Genomic DNA, 22,499 nt, shown 5'->3' with positions numbered 1-22,499 from the left:
GAAGGTTGCAATACATGCACAGGGAAGCAGGATGTGTTTCAGCTGCAGCTGATTACAGTTCCTCTAAAGCAGTGGTTCTCAACCAGGGGCACCTTTGAGGGTACACAGAGGTCTTCCAGGGGGTACATCAGCTCATCTAGATATTTGTCTAGTTTTACAACAGGCTACGTTAAAAAGCACTAGCAAAGCCAGTACAAGCTAAAATTTCATACAGACACTGATTCATTTATACTGCTCTATATATGGCAAAATCATGGAGCAGGTCATCAAGGAATCCATTTTGAAGCACTTGGAGGAGAGGAAGGTGATCAGGAACATTCAACATGGATTAACCAAGGGGAAGTCATGCCTGACCAACCTGATTCCCTTCTATGATGAAATAACTGGCTCTGTGGATATGGGGAAAGCAGTGGATGTGATATATCTTGACTTTAGCAAAGCTTTTGATATGGTCTCCCACAGTATTCTTTCCAGCAAGTTAAAAAAGTATGGGTTGGATGAATGGACTATAAGGTGGATAGAAAGCTGGCTAGATTGTCAGGCTCAACGGGTAGTGATCAACGGCTCAAGGTCTAGTTGGCAGCCGGTATCAAGCGGAGTGCCCCAGGGGTCAGTCTTGGGGCCAGTTTTGTTCAACATCTTTATTAATGATCTGGATGATCGGATTAATTGCACCCTCAGCAAGTTTGCAGACGACACTAAACTGTGGGGAGCGGTAGATATGCTGGAGAGTAGGGATAGGGTCCAGAGTGACCTAAACAAATTGGAGGATTGGGCCAAAAGAAATCTGATGAGGTTCAACAAGGATAAGTGCAGATTTCTGCACTTAGGAAGGAAGAATCCCATGCACTGCTACAGGCTGCAGAAAAGGACTTGGGGATTACAGTGGATGAGAGGCTGGATATGAGTCAGCAGTGTGCCCTTGTTGCTAAGAAGGCCAATGGCATATTGGGCTGTATTAGTAGGAGCATTGCCCGCAGATTGAGGGAAGTGATTATTCCCCTCTATTCGGCATTGGTGAGGCCACACCTGGAGTATTGTGTCCAGTTTTGGTCCCCCCAATACAGAAGGGATGTGGACAAATTGGAGAGAGTCCAGCAGAGGGCAATGAAAATTATTAGAGGGCTGGGGCACATAACTTACGAGAAGAGGCTGAGAGAACTGGGTTTATTTAGTCTGCAGAAGAGAAGAGTGAGGGGGGATTTGATAGCAGCCTTGAACTACCTGAAAGGGGGTTCCAAAGAGGATGGAGCTCGGCTGTTCTCAGTGGTGGCAGATGAAAGAACAAGAAGCAATGGTCTCAAGTTGCAGTGGGGGAGGTCTAGGTTGGATATTAGGAAACACTATTTCACTAGGAGGGTGGTGAAGCACTGGAATGGGTTACCTAGGGAGGTTGTGGAATCTCCATCCTTAGAAAAACAACAAGGAGTCTCGTGGCGCCTTAAAGACTAACAGATTTATTTGGGCATAAGCTTTCGTGGGTAAAAACCTCACTTCTTCGGATTGAACTAGATGACCTCCTGCGGTCTCTTCCAACCCTAATATTCTATGATTCTATAATTCTACTATACCCTGAAATGTAAGTACAATATTTATATTCCAATTGATTTATTTTTATATGATAACAATGAGAAAGTAACAGTATGCTGTGACACTTTTGTATTTTCATGTCTGATTTTGTAAGCAAGTATTTTTAAGTGAGGTGAAACTTGGGGTACAAAAGACAAAACAGACTCCTGAAAGGGGTACAGTAGTCTGGAAAGGTTGCGAGCCACTACTCTATAGGGTACACCTCAGGATAGAGAGGGTTTGTTGAGGGAAAGCAGGTCTTCCTGAGAGCTTGGAGGAAGAGGCTCCGTGCTGACGCAGCTATCTGAGCCTTAGGTATGCTCTTAATTCTTTTCCAACTGCTGTGGGCAAGGACCTCCTGATCAGTATGTGGATACCATTTGAAGCAAAATGACCTTGGAACTTTGCGACTATTCTAAATAGTATTGGAGCAAGTGATTTAATAGAAGTTTCCAGTAGACCTATACTTAAAAGTGCCTAACATTTTCTCTCAAAGGAACATTACTGTTGGAGGGTAAATGGCCACCTCAGTCACAATCAATCTCTTAACTCCACCTGGACCCCAACTAGAAGCAGTGCAGTTTCCTAAGCACTGAGATAAATTTTGAGTCCTTTGCTTGAAGCACCACTTAATAGGTAAACTGTTATATTCTGCACCAATTCATGTTTCAAATGTGCACTCCCCTTTAGAGTGCAGCATATGGACAAGTGTAAGGACACATGCACCTACAAGCCAATGTCATACTTCCCATCCTAGGTGCAGGAATCGGCCAATAATTTCTCACTACCCCCTAAGTAAGAACCTAGATAACAAAAGGCAGGCTCATTCCCAGATATGAACACTGCCGTCTCTCTCTGGTTTTTTAGCTGTATGCCAACCTTGCCTTAGTCTTTATTGGGTCAGTCCTCTGCTAACTGGTTCTTATCAAGTCCCTGATTTAGTGAGTGCATTCGGTAAGTCACTTCACTGTGCTGGCTGGGTCATACAAGATGGAGAGACATTTCGGTGTAGTCAGCCTGCTGAAAGCTCTGTGATTTGTAGTCCCTGACTAATTCCTGTAAATATTTATATATATACATGTTAAACAAGAGGAGTAACAGGAGAGAGCCCTGTGGTCTCCTGCTACGCAGAGTTCTCAGTGTAGATGAGCAGTCACCCAAAACAGTCCTTTAAGATCTTTCAAAAATAAAGAAGTCTGCAGGTATAAAAAATCTATTTATACCTGCAGACATGTCAACATTACCTTCTTTACATTATACTCTACTTTATCAGTATATACAGAGAAGACTTGAAAAACAACGTCAGAGAAGTGTACGGCATACACAGTGCGTGAAAGTAGATGGAAAAATATAGAAAAGTACGGGCTGCTTAATAATTAACAGCAGGTCCTTTAACCCTCAACATCTTGGCTATTTCCATTTTATTATTTATTTTTCCCAGCAGCACATTAAATAATCTGTGTGTATATGCTGGAATTTGTCAAAAAAGAAACCCAACCCCTGGTTCCCCTAAGTCCAAAAATTGATTTGAAATCATTTGAACAAGTACCAACATTTACAAGGAATATTATTCATCTATCAACAGAGCTGGGTCAAATAACAAAAGCAAATTATATGCAAATAATTATTCAGCCTTCATGTCAGTAGGGGCTGCTGGGTACTCAGCACTTTTCAAAACCAGCTTGTTATTTGATTATAATAGCCTAACTTTAGGCTCCGATGTTTGAAACTCTTAGACTCTATTTCTAAGTTTTAAAAAGGTAAAATATTATTTAAACGGAGTAAACAACTTCACAACTTTTTTTCTCTCTTCTGCTTTGACTTGGCAGAAAAAATGTTAAAAGCAGAAAACAGTCTCCTCGGGGGAACCTGTTCCATTCTCCCTGAAGTACGGGGAGAATTTTTAAAAAAAATATTCTTAAACAAGTTATTAGGCCTTGTCTACACTACGAGAGTAGTTCGATTTTACTTGCATCGAATTTTTGTAATCGATATTGCAAAGTCGAACGTGTGTGTCCACACTAAGGACAGTAATTCGACTTTGTGCGTCCACACTAACGGTGATAGCGTCGACATTCGAAGCGGTGCACTGTGGTCAGCTATCCCACAGTTCCCGCAGTCCCCTCTGCCCATTGGAATTCTGGGTGTAGCCGGCAATGCCTTCTGGGTAACAAAATGAGTCGAGGGTGCTTTTGGGAAACTGTCGTCATCCGTCCATCACTCCCGCCCTCCCTCCCTGAAAGCGCCGGCGGGAAAACAGTTCGCGCGCTTTTCCAGTCATTGACAGCGCGGACGCCACTGTACTCCGAGCATGGAGCCCGCTGCGACCATCGCTGCAGTTGTGGCCGCTCTCAACGTCTCGCAGCTTATCATAAAGGTTTCCCTGAGGCAGATGCAGAAAAGTCAGGCAAGGAGGCTACGGCACCGCGGTGATGTCCTGAAGTCTGAGAGTAGCACAGACCTGTCAGAAAGCAGGCGACCCAGCGCCGAGGACATCACAGTGGCAATGGGTCATGTTGATGCCGTGGAACGGCGATTCTGGGCACGGGAAACAAGCACTGAGTGGTGGGACCGCATAGTACTGCAGGTCTGGGATGAATCCCAGTGGCTGCGAAACTTTCGCATGCGGAAGGGAACTTTCCTGGAACTTTGTGAGTTGCTGTCCCCTGCCCTGAAGCGCAGTGACACCCGGTTGCGAGCTGCACTGAGTGTACAGAAGCGAGTGGCCATAGCCCTGTGGAAGCTTGCAACGCCAGACAGCTACCGGTCAGTCGCGAACCAGTTTGGGGTGGGCAAATCTACCGTGGGGGTTGTTGTGATGCAAGTAGCGAAGGCAATCGTTGATGTACTGCTGCCAAAGGTAGTGACCCTGGGAAACGTGGAGGCGATCATAGATGGCTTCGCAGCGATGGGATTCCCAAACTGCGGTGGGGCCATAGATGGAACTCACATCCCTATCCTGGCACCGGACCACCAGGCCACCCAGTACATTAACCGAAAGGGATACTTTTCCATGGTGCTGCAAGCACTGGTGGACCACAGGGGACGTTTTACCAACATCTACGTGGGATGGCCGGGCAAGGTTCATGACGCTCGTGTTTTCAGGAACTCTGGTCTGTTTAGACGGCTGCAACAAGGTATTTACTTCCCGGACCACAAAATAACTGTTGGGGATGTGGAGATGCCTATAGTCATCCTCGGGGACCCAGCCTACCCGCTAATGCCCTGGCTCATGAAGCCCTATACTGGCGCCCTGGACACTGAAAAAGAACTCTTCAACTACCGGCTGAGCAAGTGCAGAATGGTGGTGGAGTGTGCTTTTGGCCGTCTCAAGGGGAGATGGAGAAGCTTACTGACTCGCTGTGATCTCAGCGAAACCAATATCCCCATTGTTATAGCAGCTTGCTGTGTGCTCCACAATCTCTGTGAGAGCAAGGGGGAGACCTTTATGGCGGGGTGGGAGGTTGAGGAAAATAGCCTGGCTGGTGATTACTCACAGCCAGACAGCCGGGCGATTAGAAGAGACCAGCGGGAAGCGCTGTGCATCCGGGAGGCTTTGAAAGCAAAGTTCCTGAGTGAGCAGGGTAACCTGTGATTTTATAGTTTGTGTACTGAGAAGCTAAACCTGCCCCCGTTTCTTTACCCAGGTAATGTTGACTATCCTATCCAGTTACATACCCCCTTCACCCCCCCTCCAACACACGTGTCGAAATAAAAATAGTTCTACTTTGTTAAAGCACACCGTTTTCTTTAATACTGTTTTAGCGGGAATTTTTTAAAACTGGGACGCAGACTGTGGTGCGGGGCGGGTCTAGTGTTGTGATGCGAATGCAGCTTCTAAACTCAAGGATTGACAGGCTCCGCTGCGGTGGGATGCTTGTTTCAACGGAGCCTGTCACCCCTCCTGATCGGGACTGTGTGTATGGGAGGTCTATTTGACTTTGTGGCAGGGGGAGGACGGTTACAGATCCCATGCTGTGTGGCTCTGTGATCCTGTCTAAGGACCGGCGCTTAAGATCTGTAACTGCCCTCCCCCGCCACAAAGTCACAGAGCAACCCACCCCCCCCAACATTACATCAAAACAACCTCCCAGACTAACCGGGGCAACTAGTCACTGCATCACTGCACTGTGTATGTGCCCTGCTGCTGTGCCTGCCCCCGACTATGTACCCTGCCAAAGGAGACTGTCCTGTCCAATTTCCAACCCCCTTTCCCCTCCTCCTCCAAAAGAACATGATTGAAACAGTAGTTAACAGAAACGAATTTTTTATTATCAACTACACATGGCATTGGGAGGTGAAACTTGGACGTGGGCTTGTGTCAGGCGGGAAGGAAAGAACTTTTCAAATTTTGGGAAATGAGAGCCTTCTGCTACTAGAGCTCTCTGCAGGGGTGGAGTGAGAGTTAGCAGGGACTCTGCCGCCTCTCCTTCTTTGCACTTTGGGTGAGGTGGGTATGGGACTTGGTGGCGGGGGAGGGCGGTTAGAGATGGACTGCAGCGGGGCTCTGTCCTCCTGCCTCCGTTCCTGCAGAACATCCACAAGGCGCCGGAGTGTGTCCGTTTGCTCCCTCAGTAGTCCAAGCAGCGTTAGAGTCGCCTGCTGGTCTTCCTGCCGCCACCTCTCCTCCCGATCCATGTTGGCTTGGTGCATTCGGGTCAAGTTCTCCCGCCACTGGGTCTGCTGTGCTGCCTGGGCTTGGGAAGAGGCCATAAGCTCAGAGAACATGTCCTCCCGTGTCCTCTTCTTCCTACGCCTAATCCGCGCTAGCCTCTGGGAGTGTGATTCCAGGCTAGGTTGTGAGACAGTCGCAGACGGGGCTGTGGAAATGGGAAAAAGGGAGTGAATTCCTCTGAAAGATAAATGTAGTTGTGAACAAAGAACATAGTCTTTCTCTGTGAACAAGACCATGCACAGCACCTTTCACATGCGCACTCAGCACAAGGTCGAATTCTCGGCCTTCGCATTCTGTGCCTGGGGTCTTGAACAGCACATTTGAGAAGCGAGGCAGCACAACGGAATTTCTGTTGCAGGCAGACATGGTAAGCCGTACACTTGTGGCAGTTTAAAACTTTTATATTACCACTGGCCTCATTTCACATTTAAATCAATGTCAGTCCCTGCTGCCAGCAATCCGGCAAGCGGGAACTCTGCCCCTGTCCCACCCCCTCGCGGCTGTCCCCGGGAACGATCCCTTTCGGCTGCCCCTCTCCCGCCTCCACCGCGTGGCTGCAAACCAGCGGTGACAGTTCTGTAAAGGAACGGGAAAGCAGTCCCAACACTAACATTCCCCTACCTAATTAAAAGCAGGTCACCATGGCCGACATCACCCTGATGAGGATCTCCGAGAGCGACAAAGAGAGAATGCTCCGGGAAAGCCTCCAAAGACCAGGGCCGTATGCCGCCCTGCTGTGCAGAGCAATGATCCCCGAGTACCTGATAATCTCGTGGCGCGGCAACGTGTCGTACTTCGGAGGACCCAATAAGGCCGCTCTCCCCAAGAACCTCATGCAACGGCTTTCAAGTTACCTCCAGGAGAGCTTCATCGAGATGTCCCAGGAGGATTACTGCTCTATCCCCGCACATATAGACCGCATTTTACTGTAGCTGCAGTAGCAGGGAATACACAGTAGAGCGGCTTGTGCAGGACAATCACTGAAAACCGGACATTGCTAGATTTCTTTTCAAAACTTGCACTGCCCCTTACTAAACCGTTAAGCGCCTAGGGCACACTAATCATGAACAACCCATTCTTTTAATTGTTAATATTCCTGTTTTGTTAAAAATAAATGTTTAGATGTTTACAACACTTACTGGCTGATCCTTCACCAGATTCTGTGTCCGGGGTAATGGCTGGGGACGCTTCGTAGGGGATCTCTGTAAGGGTGATGAAGAGATCCTGGCTGTCGGGGAAATCAGCGTTGTGAGAGCTGCCAACTGCCTCGCCCTCCTCATCTCCTTCCTCATCTTCCCCGTCCCCTAACATGTCTGAGGAACCGGCCGTGGACAGTATCCCATCCTCAGAGTCCACGGTCACTGGTGGGGTAGTGGTGGCGGCAGCACCGAGGATGGAATGCAGTGCCTCGTAGAAACGGGATGTCTGGGGATGGGATCCGGAGCGTCCGTTTGCCTCTTTGGTCTTCTGGTAGCCTTGTCTCAGCTCCTTGATTTTCACGCGGCACTGCGTTGCATCCCGGCTGTATCCTCTCTCTGCCATGTCTTTAGAGATCTTCTCGTAGATCTTTGCATTCCTTCTTTTGGATCGCAGCTCGGAAAGCACGGACTCATCGCCCCACACAGCGATGAGATCCAAGACTTCACGATCAGTCCATGCTGGGGCTCTCTTTCTATTCACAGACTGCATGGCCATCACTGCTGGAGAGCTCTGCATCGTTGCCAGTGCTGCTGTGCTCGCCACGATGTCCAGACAGGAAATGAGATTCAAACTGGCCAGACAGGAAAAGGAATTCAAATTCAAATTTTCCCGGGGCTTTTCCTGTGTGGCTGGTCAGAGCATCCGAGCTCGCACTGCTGTCCAGAGCGTCAACAGAGTGGTGCACTGTGGGATAGCTCCCGGAGCTATTAGCGTCGATTTCCATCCACACCTAGCCTAATTCGACATGGCCATGTCGAATTTAGCGCTACTCCCCTCGTCGGGGAGGAGTACAGAAGTCGAATTAAAGAGACCTCTATGTCGAACTAAATAGCATCGCAGTGTGGACGGGTGCAGGGTTAATTCGATTTAACGGCGCTAACTTCGACATAAACGCCTAGTGTAGACCAGGCCTTAGTTTCTGTGGTGAAATCAGCAGAACACATCACAAAAATGAGATTTGGGAAATTAAAATTTAAAAACCTAAGGTTATATGTGGAAGGGGATACACTTTATATTACATTTAGATTACATCTGTTAGTCTATAAGGTGCCACAGAACTCTCACTTTTTACAGATTCAGACTAACACAGCTACCCCTCTGATACTTTCCTATTGGAAAAAGCAACAAAGAGTCCTGTGGCACCTTCTAGACTAACAGATGTATTGAAGCATAAGCTTTCGTGGGTGAATACCCACTTCATCAGACGCAGTCTTTTTACAGATCCAGACTAACATGGCTACCCCGCTGATACTTTCCTATTGGAGACTCCGTATGGAGCAGTTGGGTTAGTCTGCCTGAATATCATCTGCATGATGGATTGAATGGACAAGAGCACCTGGTTTTTAATCATCGGACCTGATTATTATCTCAGTCAGTAAATCTACAATTACTTCACTGACTATGTTGGAGTTGCTCCAGATTTATACCAGTGTAACTGAGATCAAAGACTGGCCATGTCTCTTTTTACAACTGGAAATTTACAGTGGTAAAATTGCACTTCTATTTTTGTGACTGCTCTTCACCCTGGACATAAATATTAGAAATTAGACGCTAAGGATCAAATTTTCAGAGGCCTTTAGTAATCACAGCTCCCAGTCACTTTGGTGAGAGTTCAGGGTTCTCAGCACTTCTGAAAATCGGGCCTGTAATGATGTCTGTACATACAAATCAGGTAGTTGGATGTATAACTCCTAATATTTATGCCCCACCATTCATTACATGCACTGTTAGTTGCAGGATGAAAATCAGACCTTTAATCTCTCTTGTCCAAATTCTTTCCTCCGAGTACGTGCAACTCCAATTGGCTTTTCTGCAAATTACATCCATTTTATTCAAAGGCAAAATGTTGGTATTTTTTGTGGCAAGTAAGTACCAAATCCTGTAGTGCTTACGCAGGCTAAACTCCCATTAACTTCAAAATACTCTGTATGTTTCTGACATTACTTCTGATCCATTAAGTTGTTCCCCCAGTGTAATCAGAGTTTATATAACAGCAGCAATTATTTTGAAATTATAGATGAATAAAATCAGTTATTAAGAACTATTTAGGCCAGGTTTATGTTTCTTACAGTACTTCTACAGGCACAAAATGGTTTCATTACCATTGTCTATCATATTTATTACAACTGGTATATATTTTAACAGCATTTTAGCTGGACCTTTTATGTGCTAGGGATGCTACTTAATAAAGACATTTAATTCATTATTTAAGAGCAGCTGATTCTCTGCTGTGTGAGATAAAAAGGCAGGGAAAAAAAGATTATGGATAGAATCTTCAAGAGGTGTAAATCAGTGTAGCTTCAGTCACTTCAATGAATTTACACCAGTTTACACAAAGTAAGGTTTGGGCTAATGTATGCAGGAGGATACCTGTTTCACTATATTATGGAAATGCTGGCGCCTGAGCCCGGGAAATAAAATAAAAGTGGCTGTAATTTTGGATAGTTCTTCCTGATCCTTTCTCAAGCCAGAATTGTGGCTGCTCAATTTTCCTGCTTTAATTTCATCGCATTGCTCCTAGTTGTGCTCCTTCATTCTGCCCTGGATAATTCCTCTCTTCTTGGCATTCATGCCACTCAAATGTTTCTAGATGGTTATCCCCATGCCTAAGTCATTAGTTAATTGGGCTACACATACAATATGAAGCTCTTCTAATCTTTCCTCAGAATTAGACCCTCCAATATCTAATCATTTTTGTTGTTGTTTGAACTGCCACCAGTTCATCAATATATTTTTGGAAATTAGATGCTCAGACCTGAATGCAATATCTCAGCTAAAGTTGTCCAAAGCCTTATTAATAATTTTTATTTTATTATTTAAAGAGGGCCTGCTAAATGCTGTGTTGTGATGCTTTTTTAAATTTACAAATCAGTGTTTTCTACTTCCACTAACATTTAAAATTATGTGGTATAATACCAACTAGCTCTTACATAGCCCTTCTCATCTGTAGATCACAAGGCACTTTACAAAACAGGGCCATTTACACACACATTTGACTTTGTTCTATATAAAAAGGAAAAAAAATCTGTATCTCTTTAGTTTACAAGACTTTGAGAAGTGGAAACAGTTTTTAATTAACTTGAGTTTCATAGTGAGGTCTTAGGCCAAGTGTGCGAACATCTTAAATATATTTGATTAAAAATAGGCCTGTAAGGATAGGGATGTTGAAATGTATAGAATAATATTCTCTGAAAAGAACTTCTGGATGTAAACATTGGAGATGAAGCATATAGAGCTAGAAAAGATAGGTACAAAAACTGTTCATCCATTCAGCCACTCATTCCCTATAATCTCTTGGATGCTCTTCTCACATGTAGGGTCTGCTCAACATAACACATGACTGGGGGAAAAAGGGGGATCATCAATGGATGGTTAGTTCCTTAACATAGCCTTAGCCTTAACAAGCATTTGTCTATGGTACACAAAGTATTATATCAAGGATTGATAGGGACACCTTTGTTTTCTCAACCACTCATCATGAATATAGCTGCGAGTCTGTCATGGAGGTCATGGATTCCGTGACTTTCCGGGACCTCTGTGACTTCTGCGGCAGTGCGTGTGACTGACCACAAGGCGGCCCGAGCAGCTCAGGCAGCCCCAAAGCCAGCGGCAGTGTCAGGCTGCCGTGTGCCACCCCCTCCCCCACCCTGAGCAGCAACGGTGGTCTTGGGCCACCACCACCCCCCCGCGAGCACCAGTGGTGGTCCTGGACTGTGTGCCACTTCCCCCACTCTGAGTACCAGCGGTGCTCCTGGGCCACTCCCTGTTCTAGAGCACCAGCAGCAACCCCAGAACCCTCCTTCCAGAGTACCCAAGATTTAGTCAGGGGTATATAGTAGAAGTGATGGACAGGTCATGGGCCGTGAATGTTTGTTTACTGCCCATGACCTGTCCATGACTTTTACTAAAAATACCCATGACTAAATCTTAGCCTTAGTCATGAATTGAGACAGACTCAATTTACACCCAAGTCAGATGCACACTGCTCAACCAACACATGCTTTTGTTTGTGTGTTGGGCAAAGGTATTTATAAATCACACACAAGACAGCATGGCAGAGTGTGAGAGACAACTTTGTTTTCACAATCTGTCAAAACTCTTTTCAGAAACAGAACCACAACCTCCAGTACCCAGAGCCAGGATCAGACCCCTACACTAAGAATCTGACCTGTAGACTGCTTTTGCTTTTTCATGGAAAAAATTTGGACAAAGCGGCAGTGCTTGATTATAAGCACCCAACCTTCACCTTATCTAGAGAGATAGGTATTGTAGTCTAACAGACTGTGCTTGATGCTTCCTGGTTTGTAATTTCAGCGCTGCTACTGATTTATTGAGACACCTTGGTTAAATCACTTAATCTCTCTGCACCTCAGTTTCCCCACCTGTACAACTGGAACAATAATTCTTCTACACCTAGTCTATTGCTCTCTAGTAGGGTGTTGTGATAATTAGTTAGTTTGTAGTGCTTTCTGAAGATGTAGACCAAGATTTTTCCAAAGTTTTGAATGATTCTTTGTGCCCAAATTGGGGCATCTTAAAGGGGCCTGATTACAGAAAAGGCTAAGGCCCCACTCTTTTAAATGTCAGGCTTTTTTAATTCATCTCCTGTTTAGCAACTGAAAACTGTGGCATTCAAAATCACTAATCGCCTTTGAAAATCTTGATTGTAAAACAGTATATAAAAGTATTTAATGTTGTTGTGATCCACGCTGAAGACTTCTGTATCACATACTCATTTTAGAGATCTGCTTTTGATTAATCAGTATCTAACCCCATCAGTATTAAGATTTGTATTCCTACCACTTTGTGGTATACCTATAATGTATATATTGAGACAAATCACAGCTTCGTTTGCTGCTTCTATTGTAAAAGAACCATTTATTTCTGATGTGCTAGTTTATTCTTTACTACCAATCTCCTCTCTATTTTGTTCTATCTTTCTGTCTTTGGGAGAATTAAATTCTCCTTCCTTCAGTAGGTTATTTTACCTGCACACTTAATAAACCTCAATGCCCATCAGTGGTTAAGTACAAATGTTTCTACTCATGTTCTCACCCTATATTAACTTCTCTATAGAAATCATGTAGGATAAAATATTACAACCCAATTTATAGAAACAGATCTATATTTTTAGAGCAGTGGGACAAGCAAATCAGCTTTTCATTAAAAAGAGATTAAACTCTGAGCACCATTGCACTGCTCTGAAACACAGGTCTCAAGCTCTCTCGACTACAACTAATCCCTAAGAGCTCTGCAGAGAGCACAGTTATTGAGACACCCTGCCAATGTCCTTGCATTTAAAATAGAAGGTCAGAAAGTCAAAGAACCTCAGTAAAGCCGGGGAGAATGACATCCTATTTGGACGTGGAACAAGTATAGTACTGCTGAGGAACAGAGAGAGCAGCAGTCCAAACTACAAATCAAATGCTAAAGTACTGCTAATCTGTCACAGGCCATCTCATGGATTTATGGTAATGTATGAGTATGTCTATTTCACTACAGCAAAGGAGTGATATAGGATAAAAACTGCATAGTATTAGCACTCAGATGCGGGATAAAGGAGTTTTATTGCATGGCTCCGCATTTATTGTTCAAATAGTTAGTGATAGCATTGCAAGACACAGGAAAGCAAAAGTACCCATAATGCAAGGATGAACGTTTAGTACTAACATTAATATTCTGTCTGATGTTCTCTTCAGTTTCTGTTGGTGTTCCTATAATGCTCATTGTTAACTAGTTAATTTTCTTCACCTCTTTTGTGATACTAGCATTGCTGCACAAACTTAGAGCAAAAGCTCAGTCTCCAAAAGGACAGAAGGATATGTAAGGATTGCAACAAAGCATCAAAACAAAGCAGTTAGTCCCAGCGGCAAGAATATCCTACAACCTACAGTATATTTAATTAAGGTGGATTAAATACAGTTTGAAATCGCATTCAAAGGAAACAATGAGGAACGTTCTGCACAATCCTCAGTGGGGTGGGATACAATATTGAACAGTTTCTCACCATAATTGAAAGTGATGGTGGTGCAGGGAGGGGCTTTCTAAGACGTAGCTTATTAATGCATTCCCCCTTGTACAGATTCTTCAGCTTGTCCTGAAAGTTGCCTTTAATTATCTAAGTAATCTGTTGTAACCATGTGAATATACTTCATTTAATGTAGTTTATTGTAAAGACTCACTGAAGCTTTCTTCAAAGCAGTGTGGCCCAGTGCACTATGAATCAGCAGACCTGCGTTCTATTCCCAGCTCTACTACTGCCCTGCTGTGTGACCTTGGGCAACCACTTCATCTCTCAGGGACCCAATTTCTCCAGCTTCAAAACGGGAGCATGATATTTACCTGCTTCTTGTAAAGTGCCTTGAGATCTATGGATGGAAATATATGCAAACTAAGGACCAGTTTTTCAAAGGCCTATAGGGGCCTCAAGATGCAAATAGGGGCCTAGTGCTATTTTCAAAAGCATCTGGACACTGAACGCCCATTGAAACAAAGGAGAGTTGGGCACTGAGGGGCTTTTGAATATCATACTAGGTGCCTAACTGCATCTTTAGGCACCTAAAGTCCTTTAAAAATCTGTCCCAAATTACTGATTGTGGTAACCATTATTTGTTACTACTTTTTACACTTACACTTGCTGGAGCAGCACAGTTCTAAGGGAATGAGCTGGCATCCATTTCTCTTTGTGCATTAATTGAGGTACTTGTTTACTGTGTTCCAAGTGCATGATAGAATCATGGGGTTGCACAGGCGCAATTGGGCCCAGATAATGCAGAGACAGGTAGTAACACTACTGGAGCCAATTTGTTTGTGGTGTGGAAAATGACAGGCAATAGCACCAATATTGTCCCGTCGGGGATATGAATACTAAATGGAGGAACAAGTAAACCTCTGAAAACCCATCACTGTCACTTCTGGCTCTTCCTCTCCTCTTTGCTGTGCTAACTGCTGTAGCAAATCCTTTTTAAAAAGCCCATTACAGCAGATAAATAATGCAGTTTTCTGTCTTCAGCAGTAACATGTTTGACTCCCAATTGACCAAGGCCTCAGCCTAACGTAAGATCTTTAAAAGGTTCTAACAACCCCTCCAAAGAGGAAGGGAGGGCAGAAGAAAGAAAACTGCTAATCAGTATATTTTTTAATGAGCACAAAGCAAGAAGATGTATGATATCAATCACTTTATTATAAAGTTCTATTTATAAATAATTTATAGAAGAGTAATCAATGATCCAATATATATTTTAATACATGGCTGATCAACTGTAAATCCAGCAAGTCAATAGATTTCATATATCAATGGCTGACAATCATCTATAACACCTTCCAGGAATAAATCTATAAAACACACTATTTGTATCGGAACATCCCTGAACAGCTATTAATCACTAATTAACCTTTTACATTAAGGTTGCATTCATAAATGGTATATAAAGCATGAAACAAATATCATCCTCAGTATCATAATCAAGTCCAGTTCATAGTCAGACAATTTAAGTTTGCATCTCCCCAGTTCACCAGATATCACCCATAAGAAACAAGTGCTATCTTTATGTTGTCACATTTTGTCCATTGTCTATTGTGGTATTCCTACTCTGGGACAAAAAGCTAAGGCTGACAATAGTCCACATATTCTCAGACCAGGCTGAATTCTGCCTTCACTTAAACCTCATGTAACCTTGGGCTATGTCTACACTACCATTTATGTCAGTATAACTTATGTTGCTCAGGAGTGTGAATAAGCCACCCCACTGAGCGACATAAGTTACACCGATCTAAGTATGGACAGTGCTATATCAGCGGGAGAGCTTCTCCGACCAACATAGCTACCACCGTTCATTGGGAATGGATTAATTAAGCCAATGGGAGAGTTCTCTCCCATCAGCTTAGAGCAGCTACACTACAGAGCTTACAGCAGCGCAGCTGCACTGCTGTAAGCTTTTTAGTGTAGCCATAGCCTTAGTGAGATTGTGCAGGGTGTAGGTCAAGGAAGAATGAATTTTGTTGGCTTCACTTCTGGGCCTCTCCCTATCAAAGCTGTTTCCTCTGAACTTCTTCAGTCTGTAACATCAGAAATTATTTTGGGGGCTGCAAGGCTTGTTTTAGCAGGAAAGATTTTAAAAGTTAAATGTTGGTTTAGTAAACAATGACTTAGAGGGGACTATTAGTGTATAAATATTTGAGGGGAAGAAGGAGTGATATGTTAGTCTGTAAGAAAAATCTGTCTGAGAAATAGTCTCCCAAGAGAAGTGGTTTAAGTCCCATTGCTTGGCACATTTGAAATGAAACTGGAACTCGAGAAAACATACTGTGCTGAACAATTCTGCGTTTGCTGGTAGATGAAGTCGATGCCCTTTCAGATCTCTTCCGTCTCTAACTTCTATGAGTCTATGGGTCTGATTCTCTCACTTACACTGATTTAAAACCAGTATAACTCCACTGGTTCCAGTTACTCCAGATTTACACTGATGTGAGCTGTAAATTATGACCATAGGTTTTTATGTCTCCTGCTACAGGTGGCTTAGGATATTAATGAACTTGTAAGTAGATATTGGACACTAGAGGGTGCTGTAGATTTGTTTTGTTTCATATAACTCTTCCAGGAAGGTAGTTTGTATTAAATCTACCACAAGCCCAGTATAATACAGTTTATACATTGTGGTTGCGAGTCTTCCAGACACTATTTATTTATTTGATACTACTGTAAACAATAGGAGAGAGAAACAAAAGGTAGGGAAATGGGTCCAGATCCTCAAAGGTATTTAGGTGCCTAATTCCCATTGATTTCAAGGAGAATCCTTTAGTTTAAAATTAAGATGGGCTGCAGATGCCATGCTCTGGTTTTATGAAAGCTGATCAGTTAAGTTTTGGCTTTTTCTGAAAACTTGTCAATGTTTAAAAAAGCAAAGCCAGTGGGGGCTCTGAGCCGGGTTCCATTTTATCCAAACAATTACAATTTGGAGGGAGCAGGATTTCAAATAACAGGTTCCGGTCTTGTCCAATTCCCTATTTAAAGAATTACTTTGTACAGATCTGACCAGGACATACCAGTGGTGTTTGCCAAAAGTCAGACAACACAATGGTCATGTGTACTGCAATTGTACGCTACGGTTTTTAAATATCTACACACAGTTAAGTATTAATACTTTCTTATAAATAATTTAGTGTTAAATCAAATGTACCTATATAATAAAGTGGGATAGCAAATTAAGTGCCACAAACCAGATTAAATATTTATGGAGTGATAAATGAAGATCTCTAGGTAGACTAGATAGAAATATCACATTGTGGTAGAAAGACCATGGAATAATATTGAATGTAAGGGAATTACTTGCTCTTGTGACCCGACTTTATTATTATTGTTAGCACTATTATAATAGTGCCTGGACTCCTCAGCTGAGATAGGGCCCCCATTGTGATAGGCCCTCAACTCCTATTGACATTATGAAAGTGTCACTCACTAGCTACTTGGTACAGATAGTGACTAAGTCTTCACCCTAGACACAGATGCATAAGGTGAGGGGGAATTAATTATAACTAAGAGCAGTTGTTTAAGATCATTCCATTTGATAATATCTCACTTAATCAATTCCCTGCCATTGCAGGGGCCTTGGGCATTGGCGCACCTCAGTCCCTGCTGTTCCCTGCCTGTGGCATTCAACAGTGTAGTCTCCTGAAGGCTGTAATGTGTTGGCCTAATTCAGGTTGTTGGCTTGGTGTAGGGGTATCTGGGTGTTGTTTAGTGGCCTATGATATACAGGAGGTCAGACTAGGTGACCTAATGGTTCCTTCTGGCCTTAAACTCTGACTCTTGACTTTCTTAATTGAATAAAGAATAGGCTTTTAGGCCAGATTCAGCCAGGTGCCAAATGCCCTCAATTCCTATTGACTTCAGTGAGAAGTTAAAGATACTTGGCATCTCACAGGAGCTCAGCATCTTGCAGGATTAGGCATGTCAGTTACATCTTCTTTAAAGAGAGAGCACTAAATTGTACTCCGGAAACAACCAAATCACTATACAGTCATGGACCAGGGGACAAATAAGCATGATTGTGAACCACACATCTGGCACAAAATAAAGCTTATAATTCACAATTATGAGGCACATGTTTGGTTTGGGTGTGGAAGAATTCATCACCAAGGTCACTGAGTTCATTTGTCACAGTTTGAGGAGACTATAGGTATATATGATGCTCACAGGGTCCAACAGGAAATCAGACAGAATTTCAGTGGGAACAGGAGCACAGGGATCTTTATTCCACTGGCATGGGTATACTACAATAGAATAGGAATGATAGGTATGGTACTGTGAAAATAGCCAACTCCTCTTTTCCTTAGACTGACCACTGGGACCTGGGTACAACAACAGCTGAAAAATATGTGGGCAGAAGACCTGCTCTACAGGATGTATTTGGTCACTTCAGATTTGCTGCACTCTCATGAAAGGGAATGCCTCCAGATGAAGGACCTTTTTGGCAAGGTTATGGGCTACCACAAACAGCCCATATCCGCTCGGGATGCAAGGATCTGGTGTGATGGATGCAGCATGAACATGATGCGTAGCCAACATAATGGAATTCCTGCAAGATAGCCTAATATGGGGACTAATGCTAGCTCCTTCAAGGAGCATTTGTCAACATCATCAGTCCTCAGGAGGCACATAGGTAGTTCACTTCCCAGAGTCTACCCAGAAATAATTACATTTTGCTAAGTGGTCATTAGGTTCAGGCCACCCCCATACTTTCTTGTGACTTACATCTAGTACTAAATTTATTTGCCACTGTTTCATTTGCACCCTTTAGAAAAATATCCTTTAGGCAGCTTTCACACAGTTTTTTTCCTGGTCACCATCTGCTTGATAGGCGGCTCAAAGAGCTGTAGGCTCTATCTTGTGAAGGGTCACACTTGATTTTTTCACTAATGCATCTGTATTTCATGCCAAAGATTATAGCATTCTTGTCCCTGCATTAAGACACAGCTCTGCTACCCTTCTGCCCCAGTCCTACCAACCACAAAGAAACTAGGAGGATGTTGTTCCCTTGCAAGATCCAATCACTGGATCTTGGAGTTCAGGTTTTCTGAGCAATAGTTCATTCTTGATGAAGATCAAGAACAAGCACATTGGGTACTTGATATACACATTATGTACACACTATTACCCATCAGCTCTGTGTTCTTGGGGAACCAGAGCTGTGAACCCAGCCTGTCTGACTCACAAAAGACCTTCCCCCTCCCTCCCCACCCAGCCTCTGCTTGAACCAAATCTGATCAGAAGAAAGACTTACAAAAAGCAATGAAAAAGTGGTGGAAGACACACCTAACCCCCGGGACAAGGGTGACAGGATTAAGGAAACTCCCCTAGCCTCATTAATGAACTCACGCCTGCACACACCCATCTCAATAGTTATTAGACCAATTCTAGTAATAAATCCTTTATTGGTATCCAAAATAGTGATCCCTAGTTGCACTGTGAGCTCCCTCCAAGGAACACCGCCCATAGCCAGGAATGACCAGTTCCTATTGTCTAACCTGAACAAAACAACTTTGGTATACTCCCTTGAGCCATCAGTTTACAGATAAACAAATCTAGTGTTCTCCCTTGAACCATTGTTGTTTCTCTGCAAAAACCCCTACCCCTGCTTAAGTAAGGGTTCTGATGCCTGGATCCAAAATCTGCATCAGTTCCATTGGGACTTCATCTTCTCCTGACTGACCGTGCTGGGGGCTCTGCCTGTCTCTAGCACCCTCAGCTACCACCACCACCTGGGACCCCTGATTGATTCAAGCTTCATGGAGTGGTGAGAACCCACCTCTCTCTCTTCTCTCTCTAGGTATAGCCTTCTGACCCTGACATTTGTGATCAGTTATAGTTTTCTAAACCTGACTTTTATAATCAAATTTAAATTAGATTTAATATTATGACTGTTTTGTTTGGCTCCCCTATGGTTATTACTCAGCAAGAAATAACTTTCATGGTTAAGCTGGTTGCTTCTCTCTCTCTTCCCCCTTTTGGGTGTGTCTTTGGCTTCCTCATTCATTCTGCAGCAACGCTCCTTGTACCTAAGCTAAAGATCCCTGCAGCGCCCAAAAATCCTGTGGGGTTTGCTCATCAAGTGGGTTACTACCAGAACAAATGTAACATGAAAGTGGGGATAGAGATGTGCTGAACCTGGGACATTTGAGGGTGGCATCTTGGAAGTGCTGCTCGACCCAGCCTGCTCAGGCGTACTCTATTCCGGTGCGGTGCCCACGGCATATGAGGGCGACAGCTTGGAGATGCTGTTTGACCCAGCCTGATGAATCCAAGGGCCTATGAGGGTGACAGCTTGGAAATGATGCTCAAACCAGCCTATTGAGTCCAGGGACAGATAAGGGATCAGCTTGGGAGTGCTGATTAACCCGGTCCTCTCAGACGTGTTCTGTTAATCTGTGTGTGTTCGTCTGATTCTGGGGCTAGAAGAATCCAGCCCTGGGGAACCTAGGTCCTGCAGGATAGCTCCATTGGGAGAGAACTTGCAGCAAGGAAAAGTAGAGCTCCGTATGAGATCACAAGTGACACAAGCAGTACATTGATAGAATTACAGAACTCCCCACCCCTTCCCTCCAGAAGAGTAACCCTAATAAATGAGCATACCCCAAAATAACAGGCAAATCTGGTAAGAACACTAACAACTCCAGCTGTTGTTTATAGCCTTTCGTTTAAAAAAAAAAAAAAACTCCCACCACATTCATTTTCTTTTTCTACAAATCGCAAGTTAATATCACTTTTAGGGTTACCATATTTTCATTTTAAAAAAGGAGGACACTCCATGGGGCCCGGGGCCCGCCCCAACTCTGGCCCCGCCCCAACTCCGCCCCTTCCCCAAAAGTCCCCGCCCCCAACTCTTCCCCCTCCCCTGAATGCTCCGCCCCCTGCTCCTCCCCCTCCCCTGCTTCCCGCGAATCAAATGTTCGCGGGAAGCCTGAAACAGGGAGGCAACAGGGAGGCAGCAGGTAAGCTGGGGCTGGGGTGGGGTGCGGCTGAGCAGCCCAGGCCAAGAGGCTCTGGCCCTGGCGTCTCCCGCCCGGCTTGGCTCGGGCTCTGGGGCGCCAGCCCCCGGCTGAGCACCCCCGGCCCCCGGCTGAGCGCCCCCAGCTGAGCACCGCTGGTCCCGGCTCCCGGCCGAGCACCCCCGGCCCCGGGCCAGCCCCCGGCCCCTGGCTGAGCGTCGGCCCTCAGCCGAGCACCCCCGGCCAAGCACCGCCGGCCCCGGCCCCCGGCCAAGCACCCCCGCCCCCGGGCCAGTGCCGGCCCCCAGCCGAGCACCACCGGCCCCCGGCCCAACACCCCCGGCCGAGCACCGCCGGCCCCGGGCCAGCGCCGGTCCCGGCCGAGTGGCCCCGGCCCGGCCCCGCACCGCCAGCCCCGGCCGAGCACCCCTGGCTCCGCACTCCTGGCCCCGGACCCCGACCGAGCCCCACCGGGCCCTCCCTATTTTCCCGGACATGTCCGGCTTTTTGGGATTTCCCCCTGGATGGGGATTTGAGGCCCAAAAAGCCGGACATGTCCGGGAAAATCCGGACGTATGGTAACCCTAATCACTTTGCAGTGATTACTCAGTACTGTACGCCATACAGTAATTGGCCAAGGTTGACTAAGTGGTGACCTTGAGTCAGAGTAGACACTATGTCTCCAGAAGTTTGTTTTCAGCACTTAACAGTAACTTTGTTTGCACTGAGTTAGATCATCAGCTTTCCTCAGTCTAATGTTGACTGAAAGGCTGGCAGCAAGAAACTCCAGATTTGCCTCAGAGAAGTGTGCTACAATAGCATAAGGCTGAGGAACACACTTTCTGTGTCAAGAAGAGGTCTGAAAGGAGTCATAAATGATGGGCCCCACCAGGGTTCTCATGCTCTCTCTGACTGTTGGGAAAAGGGCTAAAAGACTGTTAACTAGCTAATAGTTGAAGAGCTCTTAGGCTACCAACACTCCTTTTTTTTTTTTTTTTTTTTTGCAGCTCCCTTCCAATAATTGTACAAAAAGAGTGTGTACCACATTGATTTCCAGGTTTAGGTCTTGAGTACCTGGGAGACTGCCTTTCTTTTTGTGTTACGGAGGGGTTGGTAGCAGAGTGCTTTTGGTGAAGGCCTCTGGGCTTTGGAACTCATTTCCTGGCTTGATTTGAGCTCAGATTTGGCAAGGTTGAGAGCAAACTCCAGCAGCCCCCTGCCTGCCCAGGCTTTTAGAATCATAGAATATCAGGGTTGGAAGGGTCATCCATCTAGTCCAACCCCCTGCTCAAAGCAGGACCAATTTCCAACTAAATCATCCCAGCCAGGGCTTTGTCAAGCCTGACCTTAAAAACCTCTAAGGAAGGAGATTCCACCAGCTCCCTAGGTAACCCATTCCAGTGCTTCACCTGGTCATAAGAGCTGATGGGGGGAGGAAGCTGATTGGATTTGCAGGAGGGCTTGGTTTTTTGTTGTTATTACCAAAGAGAAGCAGACCCTGCTGTCAGAAGTCCACACTTACGCACTTTGGTCACATCAGGTGTCTAATGGAAATAACCTTGAGAAAGTTATCATGGAAGGCATGGCGGTGAGTTGTCATAGTAGGGGAAGACCAGCCAGGAGATGGTGTATGGCAGATAGCTGGGATGTTGGCTGCTGAGTGCACGAAGCTAGTGATGGATCAAGAAGGCTTCCAAAAATTCTATTGTGACATCACCAATATTCAGACATGAATTAATGGATTTTACTTAACTTACTTGGGTTTGTGGTGAGGTGGAGCTAGCTTCTGCAGCTGGGAGATACTGGAGAGAGATTTTCCTTAAAAAAAATATTATCTGGGTTTGGTTATGGCTGGTGTTTAAAGTTTGTAACAGATATGAGAGAAGGAACTAAATGATATTTTGGAGTGGATATTGTGGAAGAATGTCTTTGATTTATGGGCCAAGGCTGTTCTTAGAGAAACCTTTCTCTATGGTTTGATGTTTTAGGACAACTGTGCTTGAAATTTATACTTTAGAATTATATCTTTCTGACTCGCCTCCCTCCCCTTTATTGCATATTCTTGCAT

The 22,499-nt window shown here is 44.7% G+C and overlaps 1 protein-coding gene across 1 annotated transcript; it reads right to left on the bottom strand.

Moving 5' to 3' along the window:
• Window positions 1–5,819: 5,819 nt before the first annotated feature.
• Window positions 5,820–8,092, bottom strand: LOC135981430 (uncharacterized). The gene is made up of 2 exons (XM_065583922.1): window positions 7,384–8,092; window positions 5,820–6,389 (listed from the first exon to the last, which is right to left on the bottom strand). The coding sequence occupies exons 1-2, from the start codon at window positions 7,958–7,960 to the stop codon at window positions 5,914–5,916; spliced, it is 1,053 nt and encodes a 350-aa protein (XP_065439994.1). The 5' UTR covers window positions 7,961–8,092; the 3' UTR covers window positions 5,820–5,913.
• Between the last annotated feature and the right edge of the window lie 14,407 nt (window positions 8,093–22,499).

Source organism: Chrysemys picta, chromosome 2 (assembly GCF_011386835.1).
Source record: "Chrysemys picta bellii isolate R12L10 chromosome 2, ASM1138683v2, whole genome shotgun sequence".
Lineage (NCBI taxonomy): Eukaryota > Metazoa > Chordata > Testudines > Emydidae > Chrysemys > Chrysemys picta.
This window is presented reverse-complemented; position numbering and strand designations above follow the sequence as displayed.